General features: G+C 36.1%; 1 protein-coding gene across 7 annotated transcripts in view; it reads right to left on the bottom strand.

Moving 5' to 3' along the window:
- FAM172A (family with sequence similarity 172 member A) overlaps positions 1-22,770 on the bottom strand; it is a 264,470-nt gene that overhangs the window by 111,669 nt on the left and 130,031 nt on the right. For all 7 annotated transcript variants that reach the window (XM_054003613.1, XM_054003615.1, XM_054003614.1 and 4 more), the window contains one exon: positions 15,373-15,591. In XM_054003613.1, coding sequence (XP_053859588.1) covers positions 15,373-15,591 — 219 coding nt within the window. The remainder of the gene's footprint in view (positions 1-15,372; positions 15,592-22,770) is intronic.

The raw sequence follows: 22,770 nt of genomic DNA on the forward strand, positions 1-22,770 counted from the left end.
ACCTAGAGCAATTTTTGGATTAAAAAAATCCCAAACCACTCTCATCAGGAGTTTCCAAGGTGCTCCAACCACTTCCACCTGGTGAGGAACAAGCTGGAAATCAAAACATTTTCCACTCTTTCGACTACAGGCCCTGCCTCCAAGCCTTCAGTGAAAATATTTCAACAGGTCTGAAACCTGCTCAACAATGCCCTGAAACCATAGAGAGACACTGTCAGTGCCAAGTGCTCTCCAGAGAGGTGCCAGTGGTCTCAGCTGTATTATTGCATTGCTGATGTAATACATTTACCTTTTTGGTAAATGTGGGCCTTCACAGGAGGCCTTCAGAGTGCCACCACATCAGAAGCATGTAGATGTTATATGATATATGAGCATTTTTAGAAGGCTGGTGTTGCAGATGGAATTTCTTAGATTTGCATTGGAACTGAGAGTTAAGCAGGGTGAGTTTGGACATGGATCTGTGCAAAATAAAGAAAGCAGCAAATGTTATCCATGTCCTTCACTCTGCAATGACTCAGCCTCTCTGCATGGCAAATACCTTCTGCTGCTCTGTTCAAACACTCTCCTTACTTCTTATTTGAAAATTCAAGTGACTTTGTAACCTGAAAGGGTTTGCTGTTTATAAAGTAAATCCTGGATTTCAGGCTTAATTAAGTCTCAAATATTATTATACAGTCCTGGTTAAAGTATCTGCTTGTCAGCCAGAGTAAGACAATTTTATCAGGCTGTTGTTCATGTCTGGGTTTTCCCATTATTACTTCTGTTGGAGTCTGGCATGTCTTGCAGTCACCACCCAACTGTCTTCTAGTAAAGTGCAGGAAAGGAGGTCAAAACCAAGAAAAAATCAGGCAAAATCAGTTACTCACTGGCTCTTAATTATGACCTTCACCAATAAGTTAATTATTTTATTATTAAGAAAACAACGTAAGTAAACACAAATATGATATTTGTCTTTTTTAGTCTGGGCACAAGAACATTGCTGACTCACTGAGATGAAAAAGTTGCAGGAGAAGAAAATAAAAGGAGGAAGGAGGGTAATTAATCAGAGGAGGTTTTACTTAAGAAAAAAAAACAACTGCTTTCCTTTTTACCCCTCTGACAGACTTCTTGATTTTTGTGTATATTTTCCCTTTTCCATATAATTTGCAGGGTTCCAGGCAAAGGAAGGCTGAATTTGAAGTAGCATGTTCTGGCAATCGGCTCTGAAATCCTGCATGGAGAAACTCCTCAGACCAAAGATATAATAACCTCAGATTCCTCAGATTATTCCTCAGATTATTCCTATCTGCACAGCCATACCATAAGTATGGGCAAATACTTGTGCAGTTCACAAGAAAACCCCCATGCCAGGATGATCTAAGCATTATCTGACAATCTCTGCAGGTGGACTTACACATTCTAATTTAAGCTTGGCCAAAGATATTCCAGTTGGTAAAAATACTCAAAGACTGGGGCAGCTGCATTTCAGTACTGTTACAGATACCTACATTTTACTTCTTTTTTACATTTCCTTGTACTTTTTTCTTTCCAAACTACTCAATCTCAGGGATCGAGATTCTGCCCACAATGTATTTCTGCCTATAACATAATGAACAAACACTGCCTTTTGTACGATCAAATTATGGGAACAAAAGAGTATTTCTTAAACAAACCATCAGATTGTATCTTCACAGATATCCTCCTTAGCAGCCATGTTTCTGGCAATTAACAGATTAATTGTGAGGGCTAGTAAACAAAAATGAATGCAATACTTTTATAAAAAGAACTATCTTCCCAAGACACAGAGAGATCATGCCAGTCATTTAAATGATTACATGCATTTTTCTCAACACTAAAAGCAATTCCTTTGGAAATGAATGCATTTGAATCATTCAAAGACTCCTAATGGAAATCATGCAGAACTGTTGTTTTTCTATTTCCTATAGTACTTAAAAGCCTATTTTATTATCCTATTCTTTCAATCTGTTTATATGTTGTAATGAGAAAGAGACTTTTTTTTTTTTTAAACCATGCTATTTCATGAAAAATACAATTTTTGTCAAAGAAAATGCAGCTTTCTCCACCACAGGAAACAACGAATCTACACAAACTTCAACAGATTTAAGTAAGGTAACAAATTAGTATTTTCATTAACAGCTATGGTTTCAGAACAAACCTCAACTGTAAAGTCTCTGCTACAGAGTTTATATCTTTTGTGCAAATTAAATGAAATAGAATGGCTTTGCTTTGTACTGTTCCTTCATTTCTCCATCTCTATTTATTACACTCAAGAGCAGTTATTTAAGTGAAAGAAAGGTTTAACAGGCTCAAAGCTATTTGATTTCTCTTAATAAAGACAGCAAAGTGCTCAGTGCTTTAAGTAAACTGATATACTACTTAATGCAAAAGTTACAAAGATTTGACTAAGTGCCTTAATATGTAGAGGACTACAGTTAATTGTATTTGAAGTAACTGTCATTAGCTTATAATTATCTAAAGACAAACACAATCTGAAATTCAGATTTAAATCTTCTGTTGTTTCTCATTTGAATAAGTTGAAAACCTCTATGTTTAGCTATTTAACCCTGAATTCTGCTTCCTCACTTTCCTATGCAGATGCACCTCTGTTATTTTTGTTTCACAATAACGTACCCTAGGAAATGATCTTTCATCCCAAAGAGTTGCTACACAACTCAGAACTTGCCTGTCGTACCTCTGTCTTGAACTCTGTGATTCCCTCGTGTTGATTATTTAATTAAAACAGGCTCTTTTCCACACAGATTAGCAAGGCCATTCACATTGCAGCAGTGGTGCATTGCTGTCGTCAAAGATCATTAGATATTAGATCAACAGCAATTTTCTTCTAACACATTGCAATTTTTTTTAACAACTCAAAACATCCAATTACATAACAGACAGCTTGGCTGTATTTTAAATTAGCACAGATGCTAAAGCCAGGAAATGTAATTCTCAGGATATCAGAACAAAAGGTTCAAAGTAAAAAAGAATTCTTATAAACCGTAAGATTATCAGGACTAGACTGTCACACTTGTGACCTTCCTGGCGTCTAGCTAATCTGACAATATTTCACAGAGCATTGTTTCAAATCAATAACTAATTAACAAAGTACAAAAGAAGTTGTACTGTTTTTGAGCCTCCTTGTTAAAAAAGGCATTTTGGTTGCACATGGGCAGAAAGGTCATTTTTATGACATCTTCAGGATTCTTTCAACACTTTGCCACTGTCAGATTAAATTACTTTTAGCAATTAATTGTCATAAATTAAAACAGAAGCACATTTGTTACAGCAGGTTGTCATAATGACATAGTGAGCAATTGTTTTGATATGAATTTTTTCCACCGACCCTCTATCATATCTTAATTTTTTTGGTTGACCTAACTGGAAAATTGGGAGCAATCTTGTAACTCAGGTGGCATAAGCCAAACATTGGGGGTCTTATTGAGATTATAGACCGAACAACAACAGAACAGAAATTCCAGAGATAACTGAAAATTCTGTGAATATGTATCTTATATAAGATATGTAATCTATGCCTATTTTGCTGTGTGGGATAAGAAAAACCCTCAAAAAATCACATGGATGCCACTTTTGTTACTGTCACAAACAGATCTTGATGCCATGATAATACATTATTAGAAAACACCATTTGTCTGATGTATTTTAAGGCAAAGATTACCTGCATCCTTATCCCATTCAAACCATTACTTAGTTTTGGAGACAAAGGCTTTTATTGAGATTTAATGAAAAAAAATTCTGTTCTTTTAGTTCCTTTTTTTTAACTCCTCTGTATGTTGATGCCTATGTCCATCTTACAGATTAGTCCTATGACATTTATCATCTCGAATTTGCTAAAACCATTACATCAGGATGAAAAAAGACAACAATTCTAACAAAAGTTCCTTGGATAAACAGGAAAATAGAAGAAGGACAGACTCCATTCTGTGTTGGAGAAGAAAGAGATTGTGCAGAAGAATGGATCTGGGCAGCTGTAGGATCTGTCCTTCATGGTGCCAGCATTAAAGCTGTAACCCAAATAAGTCTCTGGGTAACTTGTCTCTAGTCCTGGTTGCTCTCTAGAAGCTGATTAACCAGATCTTCAGGCTAACTGAGACATTGGAAGAGCTCTGACAGGTCTTATAATGAGCAGCAGAGTACTGTTTAACAATTTATGTTTAACGTATTTTTCTATTTTTGTTGTTACCTCTATTAGAGCAAATGTTTCTATACAAATATATTCTAAACCTTAAATCTTGTTAAGTAATAAAGATGAAAATGAATGGTAGGGACTCACAGTGGCCAGGTACCAGGCATCTTGGAAATTCCTGTGATCATGTTCAGTGTATCCTAGTGCAATGACCCAAGCAGCATGGACTTGTTTGGAGGTCCAGCATTCACACAAAACTGGACAAAAGTTTCTTAAGTAATTTGTAACTCTTCATTAATATGGCCACAGGTGTAAGAGATGAAGAGAAGCAGCGTTTATGTGCAGGGGCTTCAAAGCAACTAGTAGGCAATGCATAGGCCTGCAGCTAAGCTTTGGTTTCACCTTGAAAATAGCAGTCTAGACAAAGTCTTCTAATAAGTAGTTGTGTACAGGCTTAATTAAACCACTCTTCTCTAATACTTTAATAAAGTACAGACTTCTTAGTTCTGTCATGTCTGTCCATTTCTAAACATGCACTTTGTAAATGATCTATTTACATGTAACAGGGTGTTTTTACTCTGAAACTCAAGAACTGCTTTATGGTTGAAATTTAAATCTTGGAGACTCAAATTAGCAATGCAGACAAAATCCTCCTGAAAATATAACGAAGGAGAGGAAGTAGGAAGGATGTGGGCACTACTTGTATCCTCCCCATTATTCCAGAATGGTCATGCCTCTAACATCTGGACATCTGTGAAAAAACTCCTACTGCTGTTCTGGTTGAATGTCCTTCAGGCTAATTCGATATAATAATCTGTCTTGGGGAAATTCTTGAGCTCTGAAGAAATCATGAATATTTGCTCAACACCCCAGTGTTAAAAATGCCAAGAAATATCAGTGCTTGTCTGTAGGGGATTATATCTTTCAAGATGCATTTCTGTAGCAGTACTTGTGCAAGATCACATTGTTTTAACCATGCTGATCACTTGGTAAGCTTCTGGTCTAAATCACCTACCCTACTGTCCTATTGTGGATGGCCAACCACAACCTCAATAGTACTAAATGTTCTGAAACAGAAATTTGCCTCTCTTCACAATGTCCACAAAGTCTACTCATAGATCAAATACTTCTTTGAGGGCTGAGGTGAAACTTCATAATGTCAAATCATTGAACTACATCAGCTGTACAGAACATCTGAGGGTCACCTAGTCCAAAACTATGCTCAAAGCACTTTTAGCCAGGACTGGTCACAACAGCCATACGTCATACTTTCCAACAAAAGCAAGAAAGTGGGAGCTCTGTAGTTCTAGTGTCACCGAAGTGTAGAAACATACACTGTGAAAGCTCCCCAACCTTGATTCAAAGGCATTTGAGGGAGAGTGACTTTGCGCACACTCCAGAGAAGTCCTGAAGACAACTACAGCACTTTGGACGTGAAATAATTTATCTTACTTCCATGCCATAACATTATCTTTCCAACTTTTTTATGCTCCGTGGACTCACAGTACAAGTGAGGCAGTGGTCATTTTTTGCCATCTGTCTTTGATAGTCTAGTAAAGCTGAACTCTGCCTGGACACTTTATCTTTGGGTAGAAACAGCTTTATTCTTGGTGTTCTTAGAAAATGATGTCATAGTTATTTACCACCAGTGTAACAAAGTAACAATAATGTCTCAACTTCTGCTCCAGTGACAACACTGTTGGGCACCCACTAGAGAAAAATAAATTTATGCATCAGAACTCTATAAGTCAGCTAGAGTAGCTCAGAACAAAAAGGAAAAGGAAATGGTAAAAGAATACAATGGACTTACAGCAAATAGCAGAAGAAAAGTATTAAGACAAGTGGTCTTAAATCAAATCAAATGCTGTTATTTTAAGATCTATCACAGCCATAATTCATTTGCTCACTTAAGGCAATGCATTCAGAATCTGCATGCAGTCAGAGCACCATGCAGCATCTGAAAGCTTGACATAACTCACTGAGGAGAACTTCACACAGTCTTCACTGGTAATGGATTTAAAGGTAATCAACAGTCATTAAACGTAAGCCTACCTTTTTTTGGCAACCAGTGCAAGGGACACATGATAAATAACACAGTCCTGTCATCAAATGTGTTTGTTCATTTTTCAAACATGAAAAGCAGAGTAGGTAGAGAAGTAGGGAGATGTGCTACAAAATGGAATGTGTGAAGGCAGTGATGCGTTGAAACCTAAGGTCACACCTAGAAATCTTTCAAAATTACTTAGTCAGCCTAAGCTTTGCTAAATTTCTTCATTACTTTATTTGATAAATTCAAAAGAATTCCTCAGCAAACCAGATCCCAAAGATATAAATATCTGTCATCTTAATGTCTACATGCAATTACAGCTTGTCTTTTCCCAGGTTAAGAACAGAGTGGTTGTGACACAGTTAAGTGGTAATTGCCCACTTTTAAAGGGCATAGGCTGAACTGGTAAGATCCATGAAATCAGATTATTCAGTTACACAGCAGGTGGAAAAGATAGGAGATAGGAATGAAGAAACATCCTGGAAAGAAACACCAGTGCAAAAGAGCACACTGCAGATGCTTATGGAGTACCAGCTGTATTGCCTGAACTAAATAAATTTTAAATTTCTTGCTGTATTATATAGCTGGATACACTGATTAAATTTTTGCTTTTGGGAAAAAGAAAACTTTCCAGTCTCATGTATCCCATGTCTGTTATAGCCTGCATTAAGTCAGAGGCCATCTTATGCAGTTTAGAGGACACCAAACATGCAAGAATATGAGTAGTTTTTGTGTGCTTTGGTGTAGGTAGTGCCTGTTTGCACACACTTGCACATGTACTTGCATGATAGTTTTCTCATGCCATGTTTTTGCTAGAAGTACCCGACAAGAAGATCGCCAAGTGCTGCTTAAGAGCCCAGAAAATCCTTGGTCTCCTCAACACACACAACTCTTCATAATTCTAAATGCTCACTTTACTTAGTATTCTCTACAAGCAGTGCCATCTATTGGGAAGACAAATAAAAACTCAAGTTTTACTTGAAAATATACAAAATATACCTCACTGGGTATTGACAAATTCATTCTTGCAAAGCACTGATCAAAAAGGACAGAGAAAGAGAATGAGAATCAACTGTTAAACAACAAAAGTGTAGAACAATGTGTCTGAACAGCATGCAGCCCATTCAGGGGAGAAAACCTGCTACCAACAACACTGACCACAAAAGACAAAAGCATTTTTGATCAGTTTAGAATCCACTTTTATCCAGAGAAATAGAGAAAAAAATAAGGATTCAGCTGAGAGAGGAATGGGAACATTTCTCAAAATTTAGATGAATTAATGGCTGGAGATAAATGGTAAAACAGACTAGGAATGAATTCTGCCTGGACACTATTGAAATAAAGTTAATGGCTCTGAAGTTGGTAAAACCTAATTCTAGGGGTGTGCTGATCTGATACAGAGTTCACTAAGGCATAGCAAGAACAAAAGGACAGTTCTTCTAAAGACTCACAATAAAGCATATTTCTCTGCCTGCAGAGTGATGGCAACAAGCTGATTAAAAAAGATCAACCTTGTTGTTCAAGATGTAAATAATTCAAAATAACATCACACAATATATAAATTCACAAACAGTAAGGATTTTGGTTAGTAAAATCCTTAACTTGTAAGGATTTTAATAATGAATTAATTGATCAATTGCTATAATAGTTAATTTTTTCAAATTTCAGCCACCTATGAATTGCAGGGTAGAACCAGCATTTTTTCCTGGGCAGCTTATTCTACATTGTTCCATGCCTCTGTTTCCTCCACTATTTCTAGTCCCCTTGGCAGCTGTCACTGCTGCAGGCAGCCAGGCAGCCTACACAGGAACCACCAGATTTAACTTAATCCCAGAAGCTAACTTTTTCCCCCTTTCATATTTTTTCCTGAATTTACACTTTGTTTTCTGGAGCAGATGAGGTGAGAACATCCTTGAACTTACTGTGCATCCTGCACCCTAGTTCCCTGTCTGCTGACATTCAGTTCCTAGACTCCACAAATATTTTTCTGATCTCCACGCAGTGCAGTACAGCCCTCATATCCTCCTCTCTAAAACACATAAATATTTCTAGAGGGATTCAGTGGGGTCGCATGTCTCCAAAGAAAAGGGTTATTTTGCAATAATGCCCTTCAGCTTAAGATATCTACAAATATGTATCTTAGAAATTAATTTTTATCACCTCTCACTATATCAAGTGTCATATGGCTGACCAAACCCCAAGAAAAAAACATGTGAGGAACTTTCAAGTTTTACAAAAAGGTATATGTTGCCACTTGAGCCCCTGCTAAACTTCTTCTGCCAATTTTACCAAAAACACTGAAATCTTGTAGCAAAACATGCAACTGTGTGCAGAAGGTTAGATACGAGTTTGTAGGCCTTAAGTTGGGTAGCTCTTTGGGCACTCCCCTGGCAGGGGAGACCCTCTAGGAGTAGTTTTGTGTTAGGAACGAGAGATGTATTGGACTTTTTTGGTCTTTAGCTTCTGTTTATTGTTATCTTATCAAAATTTAGTACACTGTCTGTGCCTAGACTTCGCATGTGTGAAAACAGCACAAAAATGGCTAATAACATTGTGTTGTAAGGTATTTTTAAGTCTAATAAAAAACTAAACTAAAAAGAAACTAAACTAAACTAAACTGATGTTTAATTTTTTAAGACTGTATTAAGGGTTTGTTTTTTATAAGTTGGATTATTGTTTGTTTTGAGTTTTTGAGGAACACTTAATGAAGTAAATGTTTGTAAAAAATTTTGATATGTATGTTTTGTTGTTCTACTTGTGTGTAGGGAGGTAAAGATTGTGTTTGAGAAACTGTTTACTGACATGGATATTTTTGAATTTTTTGAAGGATGGGTATTTTGTGATATTTTTTGTGATTTTTTTTAACATTTTTATATATAATGTAATTTGGGATTACATCTGTTATCTCATCTTTATTTTGTTTTGACTTAGGAAGATTAAATATTATACAAAAATTTATCTTCACTGAGCTGAGAATTTCTAATTCTTGAGGTTCATGAGGAGCTTTAGGGAGAAATTTAATTTAAACACTCTAACAGTCTACTGGATTTAAAATTAATTGTGATAGTCTTGAAGGGATGTTTTTTGGAATAAGTTATTTGTTTACTGGTAAACTACCTAAACATGTGGAGAATGGTTTCTTTGGTGTTGATTGAGTTGATTGAGGCTTGACTCATTGGCTACAGTCTTTTAAACATTTTCTTTTGGTTGACTTACGGGCAAGGTTGCATTGCTTAAATTGAAGAGATAAGGCAGAAGCATGATATTCCCCTTAACCTAAGTTCCCACAGTTAGAGAATATTAACCTTGTTTTTGGATAGCAGCTAAAATCCTTGCCCTCTGTTAGATAAATGATAAAGGATACCGGCAAAGTGCAATTTGCACTGGCCCAGAAGATCTAGAAGGTCTTTGCAGTCCTTCACTGCAGTCACTTTACAATCAAAACCAGGCAGTATCAGAGTTCAAGATGTTTGAGTTGATTTTATTCACTTTTGCCTTCAACAAGTACGTCTGCATTGTGCTGAGCCATTTTCTTCACCATCACCCCACATACTGGCCACGTTTATGAGCCTGAATGCCATCTGAGAAGAAGGAAGACTCTTCTGACTTGTGAGCGATAATCTTTTTTCAGCACCATACAGCTCGTGGTGGGAGGAGAGATGCAAGCTGGTTCTTTCTTTTGTAAACTTACACTGCTTGCCTCACATTTTAGGAGCTGGATCTAACAATGGACACTTTATCAGCATCATGTAATGGATGTCTGAAAGACACCAAAGCTAGATGGTCCTGATTTATTCCTTTTATTTGATTAAACCATACTTGTGAAATGCAGAACAAAGAGAGGGTATAGCAGAGAGAAGAGCCAATGGTGTTCTTGAAGAGATACAGAATTTCCCTTCACTGACTATCTGTGTCTCTGATTTCTCAGTCACTCATGGAAAAGAAGACAAATAAAACTTTCCAGGATTAGTAAATGCAAAACTTACTATAAGAATTCTTTATAATCTCATGATTTTTAAAAATACCTAAGTTAGCTTCTCATGCTAAAAAGCCTATGCATAAATTATTGAACACTAGTTTAAATTCTCCACAGTTTAGCTATTTAATATAAGATGCCTGCTCATTGCAGTATCTGTAGAATGACACATGACACATATTCTTCCTGATTTACAGAAACTACTGTAAAAACTTAAAGCTTATCTGACATTTTAGGAATGATGTGGTAGCCTAATTGCAGGTGCTAAGTGTCATGGCAGATGTTTGGCTTCCAGCTGCTGGCCCAGGGTGGTGCAGGTCTTTAGTGACACAGGTTCTGCAAGACCATATCTCTCAAGGTGTTCTTGGAGCACTCAAAAGTCACTGCACGTTTATGTTCAGCACTTGAACTGCAGTGCCTTCTTAACTCTGAATGCCCAGTGTCCAGCACTACACAGGGCAAGAACAACACCATGGTAGTTTCTAGGCAGCTCTTAGGAGCTTTTTACTATCAGCACTTGATTTTGCTGTTGCTTACAGGTGAAGGAGACTTCTCAAGAACATAAGGAAGTAACAGGTTTTAAAAGTGGGCAGAGTAAAATCATGTGGTATTTCAGATGTGTATATATAAAGTAACACTGGCTGTTGTAAAAGGGGAAACAAAACAGGCACTGTTTGTTGTAGAAGGGGAAACAAAACAACAGCATGAGACTCTAGAGGCTGAAGTCCTGACACCCACGTTTGCCACAGACATTCACTGTGCTGAACATGTCCCTTACCTCTCAAAAGCTGTTCGCCCAGAGCTTGTAATTTTGTCTCTGGTGGAATAAACAGCTTATTAGCTTTGTCTCAGCAGCAGGCTAATGTAGTCACACAGGCTTTGGACAAGAGCAGGTGTGCACCTTGCCAAGTCAGAGGGTAGGTCATTGGCCCAGAGATAGTCACAGGGTGAAGCTGGCAGCTGGTGGGACTGTGGCTATGTTGGGAAACAGCTCAGTCCTCAGTGTGAAATAAATCCATGGCTCTGAAAGGTCATCCCACAAAAGCAGACACTCTGCCGTGACCTCCAATCAAGCTGCGCTTCACATCAGCCACACCGAACAATGAGCAGAAATGGCACAACTGTGCTTGCATGCTTGCCAGGATTTCCTGTCTGCCAATGGTCACTGCTTACTTAACTGTGTATTAAAACAACTTTTACCATGCCTTTTACCAATTTTTCCTAGATACTGACACAAATTTTCCAGATGTATCAATTTTTAGTAAAACAGATTAACTGGTTGCACGTGACCTTTTCCTACTTAATCTCTCACAGAAGATAGGAAAAATTATTTCTGAAAAGTATGCTACATTCAAAATTAATTTCATTAATATGCAGTTAACAGAAATGGCACTGCTATAGACTGTGCTATAGTAAAAATAATATTTGTAATAAGAATTATTCAAGCAGATAAGCTCAGTGGGGAAAAAAAAGGACAAAATTCCTAGCATACAGACCTTGGAAAGGCTTATCCCTTTTGTTCACAAAACCTGACCCCATGAGTTGGTCTGATAAAAGTAATTCTTCCTACGTCTTCCTTGGTTGCCTCTGATATCCCTCAGCTGTTGGGGCAACAACATTATTGCAAATTACTATGAAATTATGCAATTTATACTTTTTTTACATAACATTTCAGAATCCACTTAGTATGCTTGTTTAAGTGGTGAATGCAGTTTAGAAGAGGGAAAACACTAATTACATTTTTAAGTATTTTCTAACATTGAAAAGACACTGTCAGTGTGAAAATCTGTAGGGAATGGGAGATGGCTGAGAATGGAAGAAATGATCGTGCCACATTTAAGCATGCATGATCTGTTTCCATAGAAAAAGGTTAGAGAGCAACATATTCTCAGTTCACTTCAGTAACAAATGAAGGCTGGCTAGGGTAGGAACTTTCTGGGGGGAAAGCATTAGCCCATATGTACAGAGCAGCCTCTGGTGGTCTAAGAAAAAATGGTAATGCTTATAACTAAGGATAGAAATATGTTTTTTAAAAGGATGTATGTACATATTTAGCTATTTTACTCAATCCTGCACTCAACACATTAAAAACCAGATGCTTTTAAAATGATCTTTCAATATGCTTGTTAAAATCTGAACAGTAAGAGTATTAAAATTCATATGCATTCATTAGCACATTATATAAAAGTAAAATGCTTGTGTTTAATCATTCCATAAAAGTATTATAGTCAGTGCTGATTATCAAAAAGTTTTTTTCCTGGTTTGCATTGCTAAAATTGAAATAAAATTTACAAGAATGTTAAAGAATTGATGACATTTTCTGTCTTCACTTGTGAATTCAGTTGGCAGATGTTTTCAAGAACAAAAAAATCTGTCTTATTGCAAAACATATTAAGCAGGTTTTCCTGCCATAATGTTTGACATGATGTTTATTACCCAGACCAAATCAGTTCCTTTAACAAGCCATAATGTATGCCAGAAAGTACATTATTTCATAGTTAAGGAAACTTCCAGCATGAAACAGTAAGTACTTTGATCTTTCAAGAGCAGTATGCTTAATGCATTACACACTGCCATAGTAGTTTTTATTTATACTCATTTTTGTACAAAAATACAATGCAGTTTGATATTTTGTATTTTGAGATTCAGCTTTTACATATTCTTGAATTGCCCAGCTATTTTTTCCCTATGAAAATAAAGAAAATACTTAAACATAATTACCAAGGAAGAGTTCTAATTCTCTGGTTCTTTGAAAATCTAGCTGCACAAGTGGGAACGTCAACCAGACAGCTTTAATTTGTTCAAATAGCATTTCCTCATTAGATCACAACAGATCTCAGTGACCTTATGAGAACATAACTGAGGATATTTATTCCTTCTGCTTAACAGTCCGAAACAATTTCTCCAGCATATTTGACACAACCATGTTTTTCCTTCCATGCTAGATAAGTTAAAGCCTTCCTGTGAGGAAGTTTTTTATCCAGTCTATCCATACTTTTTCCTACTTGGCAAAGTTGACATAAGGCTTGCTCAGGTTTTTCAAAACTCTTTGATGAGATCATTACAAATCATATCCCATCCTTAAATATCTCTGTTGAGTGATGGCATGTTTTATTTTAAGAGCCTAGCGAGTCAAATGTATGCTATACTATACAGATTGTATCTGAATTGCCTTTTGAGATCACCCCAAACCAGCACCAACACATCAGCCTGCGGAGGTAAGTCCGTGGGTGAAGGCAGAGAGCAATCCTATGGACTCAAGCATGGGGGGCAAGAAAATGGCAAATATGGCATTGCACCTCTTGCAACCACCTAGAGACTTAGCAGTTCTGACCAACAGAGTAAATGGAACCCTACTGATGGTCCAGTTTTGTTTCAGAAATTGATAAGCAAGGAAATCGCATTGATTTGTCCTGCAATACAATAAAGCAGACATATTTTTCTTTCTGTTTCAAAAAACCATCCGTACTGAAGTCTACTAATAAAAAAACCCCAAAATAATAATTTCAGAATACAACACCAAGCTCATCAGAAAACCCAATTTCAGTTTATTGGTCTGGGGAAGGAGACCACCATCCACACTTTCACTAAAAACTTTCACTAAAACATATACTACTTGCCCCAATTTGAAGAAAATCAAATAAAGCAAACATCAACAGTCATATTTAAGGCATGGAGCTGTGCAGAAAGGAAAATGGGATGGAACAATATATTTTATATTTCGGGGGGGGGGGGGCAAAACTCCTGAAACCAAATTTCACGCCTCATGAGGCAAGAGTCATGAGAAGGTAGAATTGCTAAAAAGGTTATGAAAAAAAGGTTCACTTTCAACAAGGGAACACTAACCTGTATGCTGACTAGACCTCTTTTCAGACAAAACAGCAGCACTGTCCATTGGATTCTCATGAACCTTAAGTTAAAACTAGTTGCCCCTCTTAAGAAGGAGGGTTTGGCTAGTGGGTAGAATAACATCTTATAAAACAGCTGCAAACAGAAAACACAGTGCCTTGTTTGTGGCTTTGAATATATATATGCATTCCTTTGTTTCCCATACTCAGGTATTTTTCAAAAGACAGTAAATATTTATGACATTAGCGACAATCTTGTATCCAAGTTACTAACCATTTTAACTAGCCAGCACCGTTATATTTCTTCTCCAAAAATTTTTATGTTAAAAAAAAATTAGCAGAGGCATATTAAAATTTAAGATGATTCTAACATGTACCTTACTGGATTTTTCTCTGTTTCTCACCACAATGACATACATTTTTATTGTTTTACCTTCACTGTGGAGTTTCTGATGTGTTTTACTGTTGAATGAAAATGTTAACTTTCATAATAAGGGTTTTGGAAATTGTATGACTCAGTTTGGAATGTATAATGCATAGTATGTACATGAATCAGAATGCGCCAATGTGCAAGTAATATTGTTTGTGCCCCCTGCAGAATTAGAAATCCTCGGGTAGCACTGTTATAATAATCCCATGCTGGTAGCATTACAAAGTGCAAAGGTTCACTGAGTCAGAAAAGGGCAAGAGACAGAGTTTCTTCATCATACCGTTCTCAAATTATTCTAGCTTAAATATTTATTAATGTATTAGCAAGTTTCCTCCTTTAAATGCCTTCAAAAGTTTAGCTCAAAATGGATGGCTGCTCATATAAAAACAATACATTACAGGGTAAATTTGCTACCACACAAGATGAACACTGCTATTTTCCACAATACATTATTGATTTGGCAGGTGATAAAAACTATCAGGCTCTAACTACTGCTTACCATGTAATGCATACACGTCATGTATGCATTCATAATACAATAAATGCATACATGACATGTGAAGGTAGTATGTTGCCTAAGCTTCACTACAAAGTCTTTCTTATGAATACCTCTGTTTATAAAATGGTTTTTAGAAAGTCTTTCTTAAATAATTTCTTTCTTGATAACACCAGTGAGTTCCTCTGGGGTTTATTTGAAGTTTCCCTTTGAAATTAGAAAGAAATTTTCTAACACTTCCAAAACATCATTATTAATAAATAACCAAAAATACCAACAGAATAAAGAGTCAGGAACTCTGTATAAACTCTTGAATGCCATCTCAGTAATGTATTTGTTCTTAACAAAGCATGCTATTTATTAGCCAATATAGGCAGTAAACATACGTATGCATCAATAAAGAAAGGTAAACAAAACCAAAAGAAACTTACTCTAATATAGATCTGAATAGTTTCTTTTTCTTTTTGTGGATTTCGATACTTTTCATAGAAGTCACGTCGCTTCTTTGTTTCCTTCTGGATTTTATCTTTTCTTTCTCTCTTTTCTGCAGGTTCATCTGAGATATCAGAAGACAGCTGTATTTGGGCTTTTGTCTTCTCAACTTCAATATAGTTCTCATTGGGATTCAGAACTATTACACCATAGCCTTCCTGTTTTAAAAGAGAGTCACACACACACACACACACACACACAAACAAGAAGAAATGTGAAAAGGGGAATTTAATGCTTGAAAATGCTTTGCATTTACTTTAATGGTCTTTAGAACTTTTTTATTTATTTCAGCAACTTCACACATCATTTATAGAAGGGTTTTTACGAATATTCTGTCATTAAAGGGATATTGATGTGTGAATATGTATCAGTGCATGTACTTATGCTGATAACACATCCCTCAGTCAGAAAAGTTGCCTGTTTTACCTTTAAAATAATTTAATATATTGTTTTATTCATAAGCACTTTATATGACTTTTTCAGAAAACAATACAGGAACTGAAAGCAAAATGTTGCTTTAAGAACTCTACACAATAATGAATAAAAAGCTTTATGCCCAGTAAAAACCTTTAAAATAAAAAGGATTGAGAGATTTTATATATAAAGATAGATACATTAAAGAAAGCATGTGAAAATTATTCACCACATTTTAAAACAGTAAAACCTTTTGTCTAGCTGACAGTAAGCATACCATGCAGAGGCAAATAGCAGTGGTAACAATTAATCAATACCAAAACTGATTCAGTGGTGTTGCTTACAAGTCAACTCCTTAAGGTGGGTCAGCCTTTTTAGTGCATCTTTAAATCTGCTGTAAAAGTTCACTGGGATTATATTGTATATTTAACAAATGCAGAGCAAATTTGTGACCTGCAGGATGCTTTTGAACAGATAAGGTACATTTTTTTGCCTCAGAGAATGAGCTGGTTGGAAAAAAAAATTATGAATGAGAAACAAATCTTGAATAAATCAGCCAATAAAATGTTATGATTTTTAAATGATGGAAAATCACAAAAAATAATAATATTTATGGAAGATATAATTGCAAAGGGAAGGGAGAAAAGATAAGCATGTGCATTTAACAGATGTGTCCCTAAAATTGACATGAGTTCCCAGTCAAAATCAAGCTATCCTTTAGAAGTAAATTTTAATAAATACTTACTTTTCAGAAACATCTATATTAATTATCTAATGGAACAGCTTTATTCCAGCTTCTCACTTGGTGCTTCATTTTGCACACGGTCCTGGCATTAGGATCAAAAGAGGTTCCCCATACCTAGCTGCCCAGAGCAAACCAAGTGCACCCCAACAAAAGATACTTCATTTGGGCTTGCTTTATTCTAATCTGTAGAGCCATTCACAAACTGTGTAGTTCATTGTGGCCACTGTCAGGTAGACAGACTGTCACTCACTGATTTTCTACAGTTGGACATACTTGACTAGCTATCAAAATCACATCCAAAGGGAGGTCCTACCCCTTATCCTTGTGCCCTTCTCCAACGTCTGTTGGAGCTTCTCCTCCCACCAAAAACCAAGTTAAAGGGCACAGTTGCACTCTGCTAAACAGGGTGAAATAGAGGCATTCAGGATACTACCTCTGGCATAAGTGATGTAGTCAAAAAAGGTCACAACAGGCCAAAGAGAAACTTGTCTCCTTGTTAGATGCAGCACCATAAGGGGTCTCCTGTCACATGATTGCCCTGCCCTGCCTGACATGAATTCAACTGGGATAAATATAAACAAACAGGCAAAAATATAAATAAATAATAGGGAAAGGGTGAAAGAAAACAGAAAGTGAAAGACAAATTTTAAAATCTATCCACACCATGCCTGGCTCTATTAATGCACAATGCTGTACTGTAAGCACATGAATTTTACAGCTTGGAAAATTTCAAAGCCCAAACTTCATCACGGAGAAGAATGCAGCTTACAAACCTTCCTAAACTGCACATCTCAGATGAAAGGATATTTTTTGAGCCTGCTACTGCTGGAGTTTTTGCAGTACTTGCAGGCTAGTAGATTTGGGGTTCTTCATCTTCTTGACCTGCTGGTTTTGAGCAGAGATGTTCTGTATATTGATTTGTTTTGTTTTCTACGCAATGCAAAATGCAAAATTCATGTCTTCACTACCGATCTAGAAGTTTGAAACTCCATGCATTTCAACCTGATCACAAAACAGTCACAGAAATCATCAGAGAAGTGGAATTTGTCTAAGTTATTGATCATGTATCTTAAAATTACATTACTTATTTGTCCCATTTTATGAGGACACAATGTCAATTTTTCACGTCGACATCAACAGATGAAATATGATTCTATTTTTAAATTTACTATTTTATAAATCAATTAAAGGATTTTTATTAAATATATTTTAAGCAGTGTAACATGACTCCCTTTACATGTTTTCACAATATCTCCCAAATAGCAGGCCTTTCCTGACAGTAGAATTAAAGTAATTAAGTAGTAACTAAACTATGATTTTTTTTCCCCCTTCTATTATGGGAAAGCCTAAGTCTTTCACTTTGGAAAATTATCTCTTTTTGGACTGTTTTGCTTACATGATACAGTGTATCTCCCTTTCCCTTGTACTACTGCATTCTAAATTTCAAGAAGAAAACAATGGCACCAGAAAGAAGATTTGAGAATAACACATAAAAATCAATATAGAAAACCAAAATTACTGGTAAAATATAGCCAATTACAACCTCTCTCATTCAGCCTTTATCTGAGCATTTTCTATTGAAAAGAAATACTCTGCTCTAAATAACATCAGTGTAAACAATATGGCTTTTACCTTCAATTAATTTAAAAAAAATGTAATTTATGTGGGCATAACTATTTTCTGCAATCAGAAAATGAAAACAAAGGCGGACCTCTAATGTAGTGAATTTGAGAAGCACGCAAGTCAATACAAACTTTAGAACACAAGACCACTAATATCTTAAAAAAGGCCTTTAGCAAAATTTAATACCAGACAAGATGCATAACTGTTAACATAGACAAAAATCACTTTCATTAAAAAGCATCTATTAAAATGAGAGTCCTCTTTGGAAACACCTATTTGCATGCAGGATTGTATCGTTTTTTCACCATATAGAGTCCTGCATACTGGCAAGTATTAAATGTGTTATTACTATGTATTACTTTGTTATTGTTAAATCAGTGTGACTAAAAATACCAATTTCAGCCATGATGAGCTTACATCATTATTAAAACATAGTGACCTATGACATAAGTACCAATCATCTAGGAGGGTTTCTAAATCTTACCACATCCAGTGGTATTAGGTGGTATGCAAACATTAGGTAATAATAGTAGTTTTCAACATAGTAACAGTACTTTTCAATGTAATAGTTTTCTCCTGTGTGACGAGTGTGCACAGAGAAACCACTCTCAAAGGAGTTTTTTCACAATAAAAACTTAAGCTTTAAGGACACTAACCCCTCATCCTCATCAATCTTCACCCATCATTGTACCTGTGGCAAAACCTTATAATTATGGCAGACACTGACAAATGGAACTCCCAGCCTCTAATCTACAAAATTAAAGTTTCTGTCTCAGACTAAAGCACCTGATTAACATCTCTTCCCCTTACCTGGTAATGCTTCAAGGTAAGTAAAATTTAATTTAACTCCTACCATTCTCCAGGTTGCTGCACCTGGAAGTTGAGGATTGTGATGATGGAAATGAAAAGCAGGCTAAGTCAAGAGTTGGAAAGAATCAGGAACCTCAGTTACAATACGTATACTACTAAGAACAATGTAGAAGGGCCTTTTCCATTGTAATGGAAACATGAGCCAGAAATGGGACAGTTCTGTCTCTTACTGGAAGTTCAAGGGGGGTAAGATTAAAAAAAAAGAACCTCAAAAAATTTGACATAAATTTCAAATTGTTTGAAATCTCACCTGCCTGGCACATGAGTAATGAGCTGAAACCATTCAGATCTGCATATTAATCCACCAGGGTGGGACACAATATGTGACAAGAGAAGTAAGAGTTTGACCTATGTAACTATCTTTTTGGACTGTGAGAGAGGATTTCAAAGACATCATTTTCCTATGCGTGATCAACCTGAATTTTTAAGTTCAGGTTTCTATTTGGACCGTTGGCAGCAAGACCAGAACTAATTCCTTGGGGAAATGCAACTCAAAGCATCTGTTCTTAAACCTGCCTGTGGTTAAAACAGACATAGCAATGTCCATTAATTTTTCTAAAAGAAGTATGCTCTGTTCATTTCCCATCTTTACTGTGAGAAGGGTACATCTATGTCACTATTGCGACACTGTAGGTGCAACAGCAAGATGAGGTCATGACAACCAATCAGAAGTCACTAGTGAAGCGTTAAAGTAAACATAGCTGTTGGAGATGCAGCTCAGCTTGAAAAATGCCCCCTCCATTATTTGAGCAATTTTCTCAAGACATGACCTGTGACTGAAACGCCTGAAATGTCAGTTGATTCCGCTTTCTGTTTCCACCCAATGTACATTTTGGCAACTGCACCGTGCTAACACTGTGATATTTCCATCCCAGATATACCTCAGCCATCTGAATTCCAGCACTGTGTCCAAGTGTGTAAAAATACCATGCTTCTGCCGAACACACATTGTCCCGCTAAGTTCCAAACTTAAAACAGCTCATCAGGTTAGGCAGGAAAAGAAAACGTACCACAAAAAGATTTTAGAGGACCACCTGTTGTCTATTATTTTTACATAGCACTTACTCATAAATCATAACACAGGGTAATTAATCAAGCTGTCAAAGAGAAGGTCAAAGGTTATGTGGGCGAGTCAGAAGGTCATGCATGGGCTGATAGAGGTCAGGGTCACACTGCATTCCTCATTATCAAGTTGGGATGAGAGACGGCCCAAGCAAACAAAAGTGAAAGCAGATGGAGAACAGAGTAGATAAAAAAAAGGAGAAAATTTCACAAACAAAAAGAAGTGGAAGAATGTGCGTTACCTTCAAACAAGGAGGAGAATGGAGCAGAAATACACTGAGATGTTCTCAAAAGACTGCACATAATACAAAGAAACTACAGTTTGATTATTTAAATAAATTTACTATAACTTTCCATGCACTTTTTTTGCAAATACTGAGCAACGCCACAAAAAGTGCATGGTAGTTTTGATTACATTTCACATCTGAAGTCAGTATTTTCAAGGTAAATTAGACAAAAGGAACTTATTACTGTGACTAATGCAGATGGATATGTAAAATTGCTTCTAAATGCTTAAATTTATTCCTTTTTACAGCTACAACCAATAGATGTTCAATAAAGAAGTTATAACCTGCTTGAATGATGTATAAAGAACTGTACATTCATATACACAGATCTTTAAATACACAAAGCATAATAAAAGTCTTTCTAGAAGGCACAGCAGTTATAAAATATTCTATCATTACACTGACCTGAATTAGATGCAAAATACTGTACAAAATTAGCTGTCACCCTTTCCTCAAAATCTTTGTTAATCTCATTTTGAATGTTTGCAGCTTTATCAACACATGCATCAATGTCAGCTCCTTGGTTACTGAACCGCTGTACTTGGAAGAAGATATAATTAAAATGTTTTGGCACAGAAGAGGTGAAATTGTATCTTTTCCTGGTCCCTGAGGAGTCTGTAAGACATGTAGGATATATTGACAAACATACACCCTCGTCTAGAGTCCTGACATCCCAGGTCATCCAGCTGCTATTTATTTCAAAACATTAATTTTATACTTACCCAAACTGCCACCTGCTGTGTAACTAACTTTTAATGGATATTGGAGTTACAGGAACAATCAACTCTCCATTTCCTCTCCGTTACTGCCTTCTACCTCGACACTGCATTATGTCCAAATACATTTGCCTGCAGAACTGTACTTATCTTATTTCACAATCTTTATGCTGGAAATTATTAAACATGTCACGACTATGTCTTACTTTACTATTTGTTAATTTGGTGCTAGTGCAGCTATACAAAACATATCAATGTTCAAGGCTAAAAAAACCTACCAGAAAAGCTGTTCCCATATTTTGAGTTTACTGTTGAACAGTTTTGAAAAGAATTAATGTTTTACATCTCTTTATAATTAGCAATCCAAATATATCTCTGTGTTAGATCTGCAACCCTGTTTTATGCTGTTTGTTCACAAGGTCAAAATGGAATAAAAATTTCCATGAACTAAAAGGATTTTTGCATTCACAGTTGTTTACGGTATTCTTTATAGGAAACTTGCATGCCTTTACAAGCACTAGTTTCTCTAGGATTTGTAGCAGAAAATTATTTCTCATGGCAAGCGAGACACAAGAAACTATGCTATAGCATTAATTTAATTCTGTGAATTAACAGAAAGAACAATGCTTATGTTCAACTACTGCTTCAAACATTGTTTAATAAACATCAGACCCACCCCCCTTCTCCCTGATGTGAGATTTGGGCTATTTGTAGAAATCACTGGAAACTGAATGGAAATGAATCCACCCCAGCCATGCAGGCAGGATACTGGACTGCAAATAATCTGTCCACAAAAACTGCCCAGGCTGTAAAACCAGATTCTGCTTTTCTTCACTAAGTGCAAACAGCTTTGGGGCCCATACAACTTGTGAAAGAATGAACCCACCAGTTTGCCCTCAAGATACCCTACAGGAACCCCATCTGTAATTAAAGTCTGTACTCCAGAAGTTCATCCTCTCCTCTACTGCCTTAAAAAACTATTTTAAACTCTTTTCCAACAAAAATTTCAAATGCTTCAGAGAGGTACAAGAAAGAAGAACTAAGATTTTAATGAAAATGTTATTTACATATAAATAGAAATTTTTGAAAGCAACAAATCGGAAATAAAGTAAATAAAATAATTTTAATAAAGCCCACATGAATAACAAGTAATTATTGGTTCTAATCAATCTGTCAATAAGGAAACCAAGGAGAATATCAGTTACCCCCTAAAAGTTATGTTCAAATAAGTACAGATGCAAAGTTGGATTGCAGGATATTTTTAATGTTTCTATGGTATTTCCAAGTATCCCATTAGCTGACAGTAAAAGTTCTCAACTGCAAATTTGTTTTTCAGTATGCTTTGCCTCCTCCCTGAAAATGACACAGTATGTCTTGATTATTCTCATTAGCACTACACGATGACTATATCCCCAAACAGTTAAGTCTGCATTTTCTATGTAATAGAACATGAAAAAGTAACAATTCATTCCACAATAAATCTTACTTCCTTTGCTTTTGTAATACTGTAAAATCTTTGCAAACACCTTCTCTTTCTGAAATGCAGGTATTTCAATGGGCTCAGGATTTTTTTCTGATTTGTAAAATATTTAGATTGAAGAAAGGCAACTCAAGATCCAA

This window comes from Vidua macroura, chromosome Z (genome assembly GCF_024509145.1).
Source record: "Vidua macroura isolate BioBank_ID:100142 chromosome Z, ASM2450914v1, whole genome shotgun sequence".
NCBI lineage: Eukaryota > Metazoa > Chordata > Aves > Passeriformes > Viduidae > Vidua > Vidua macroura.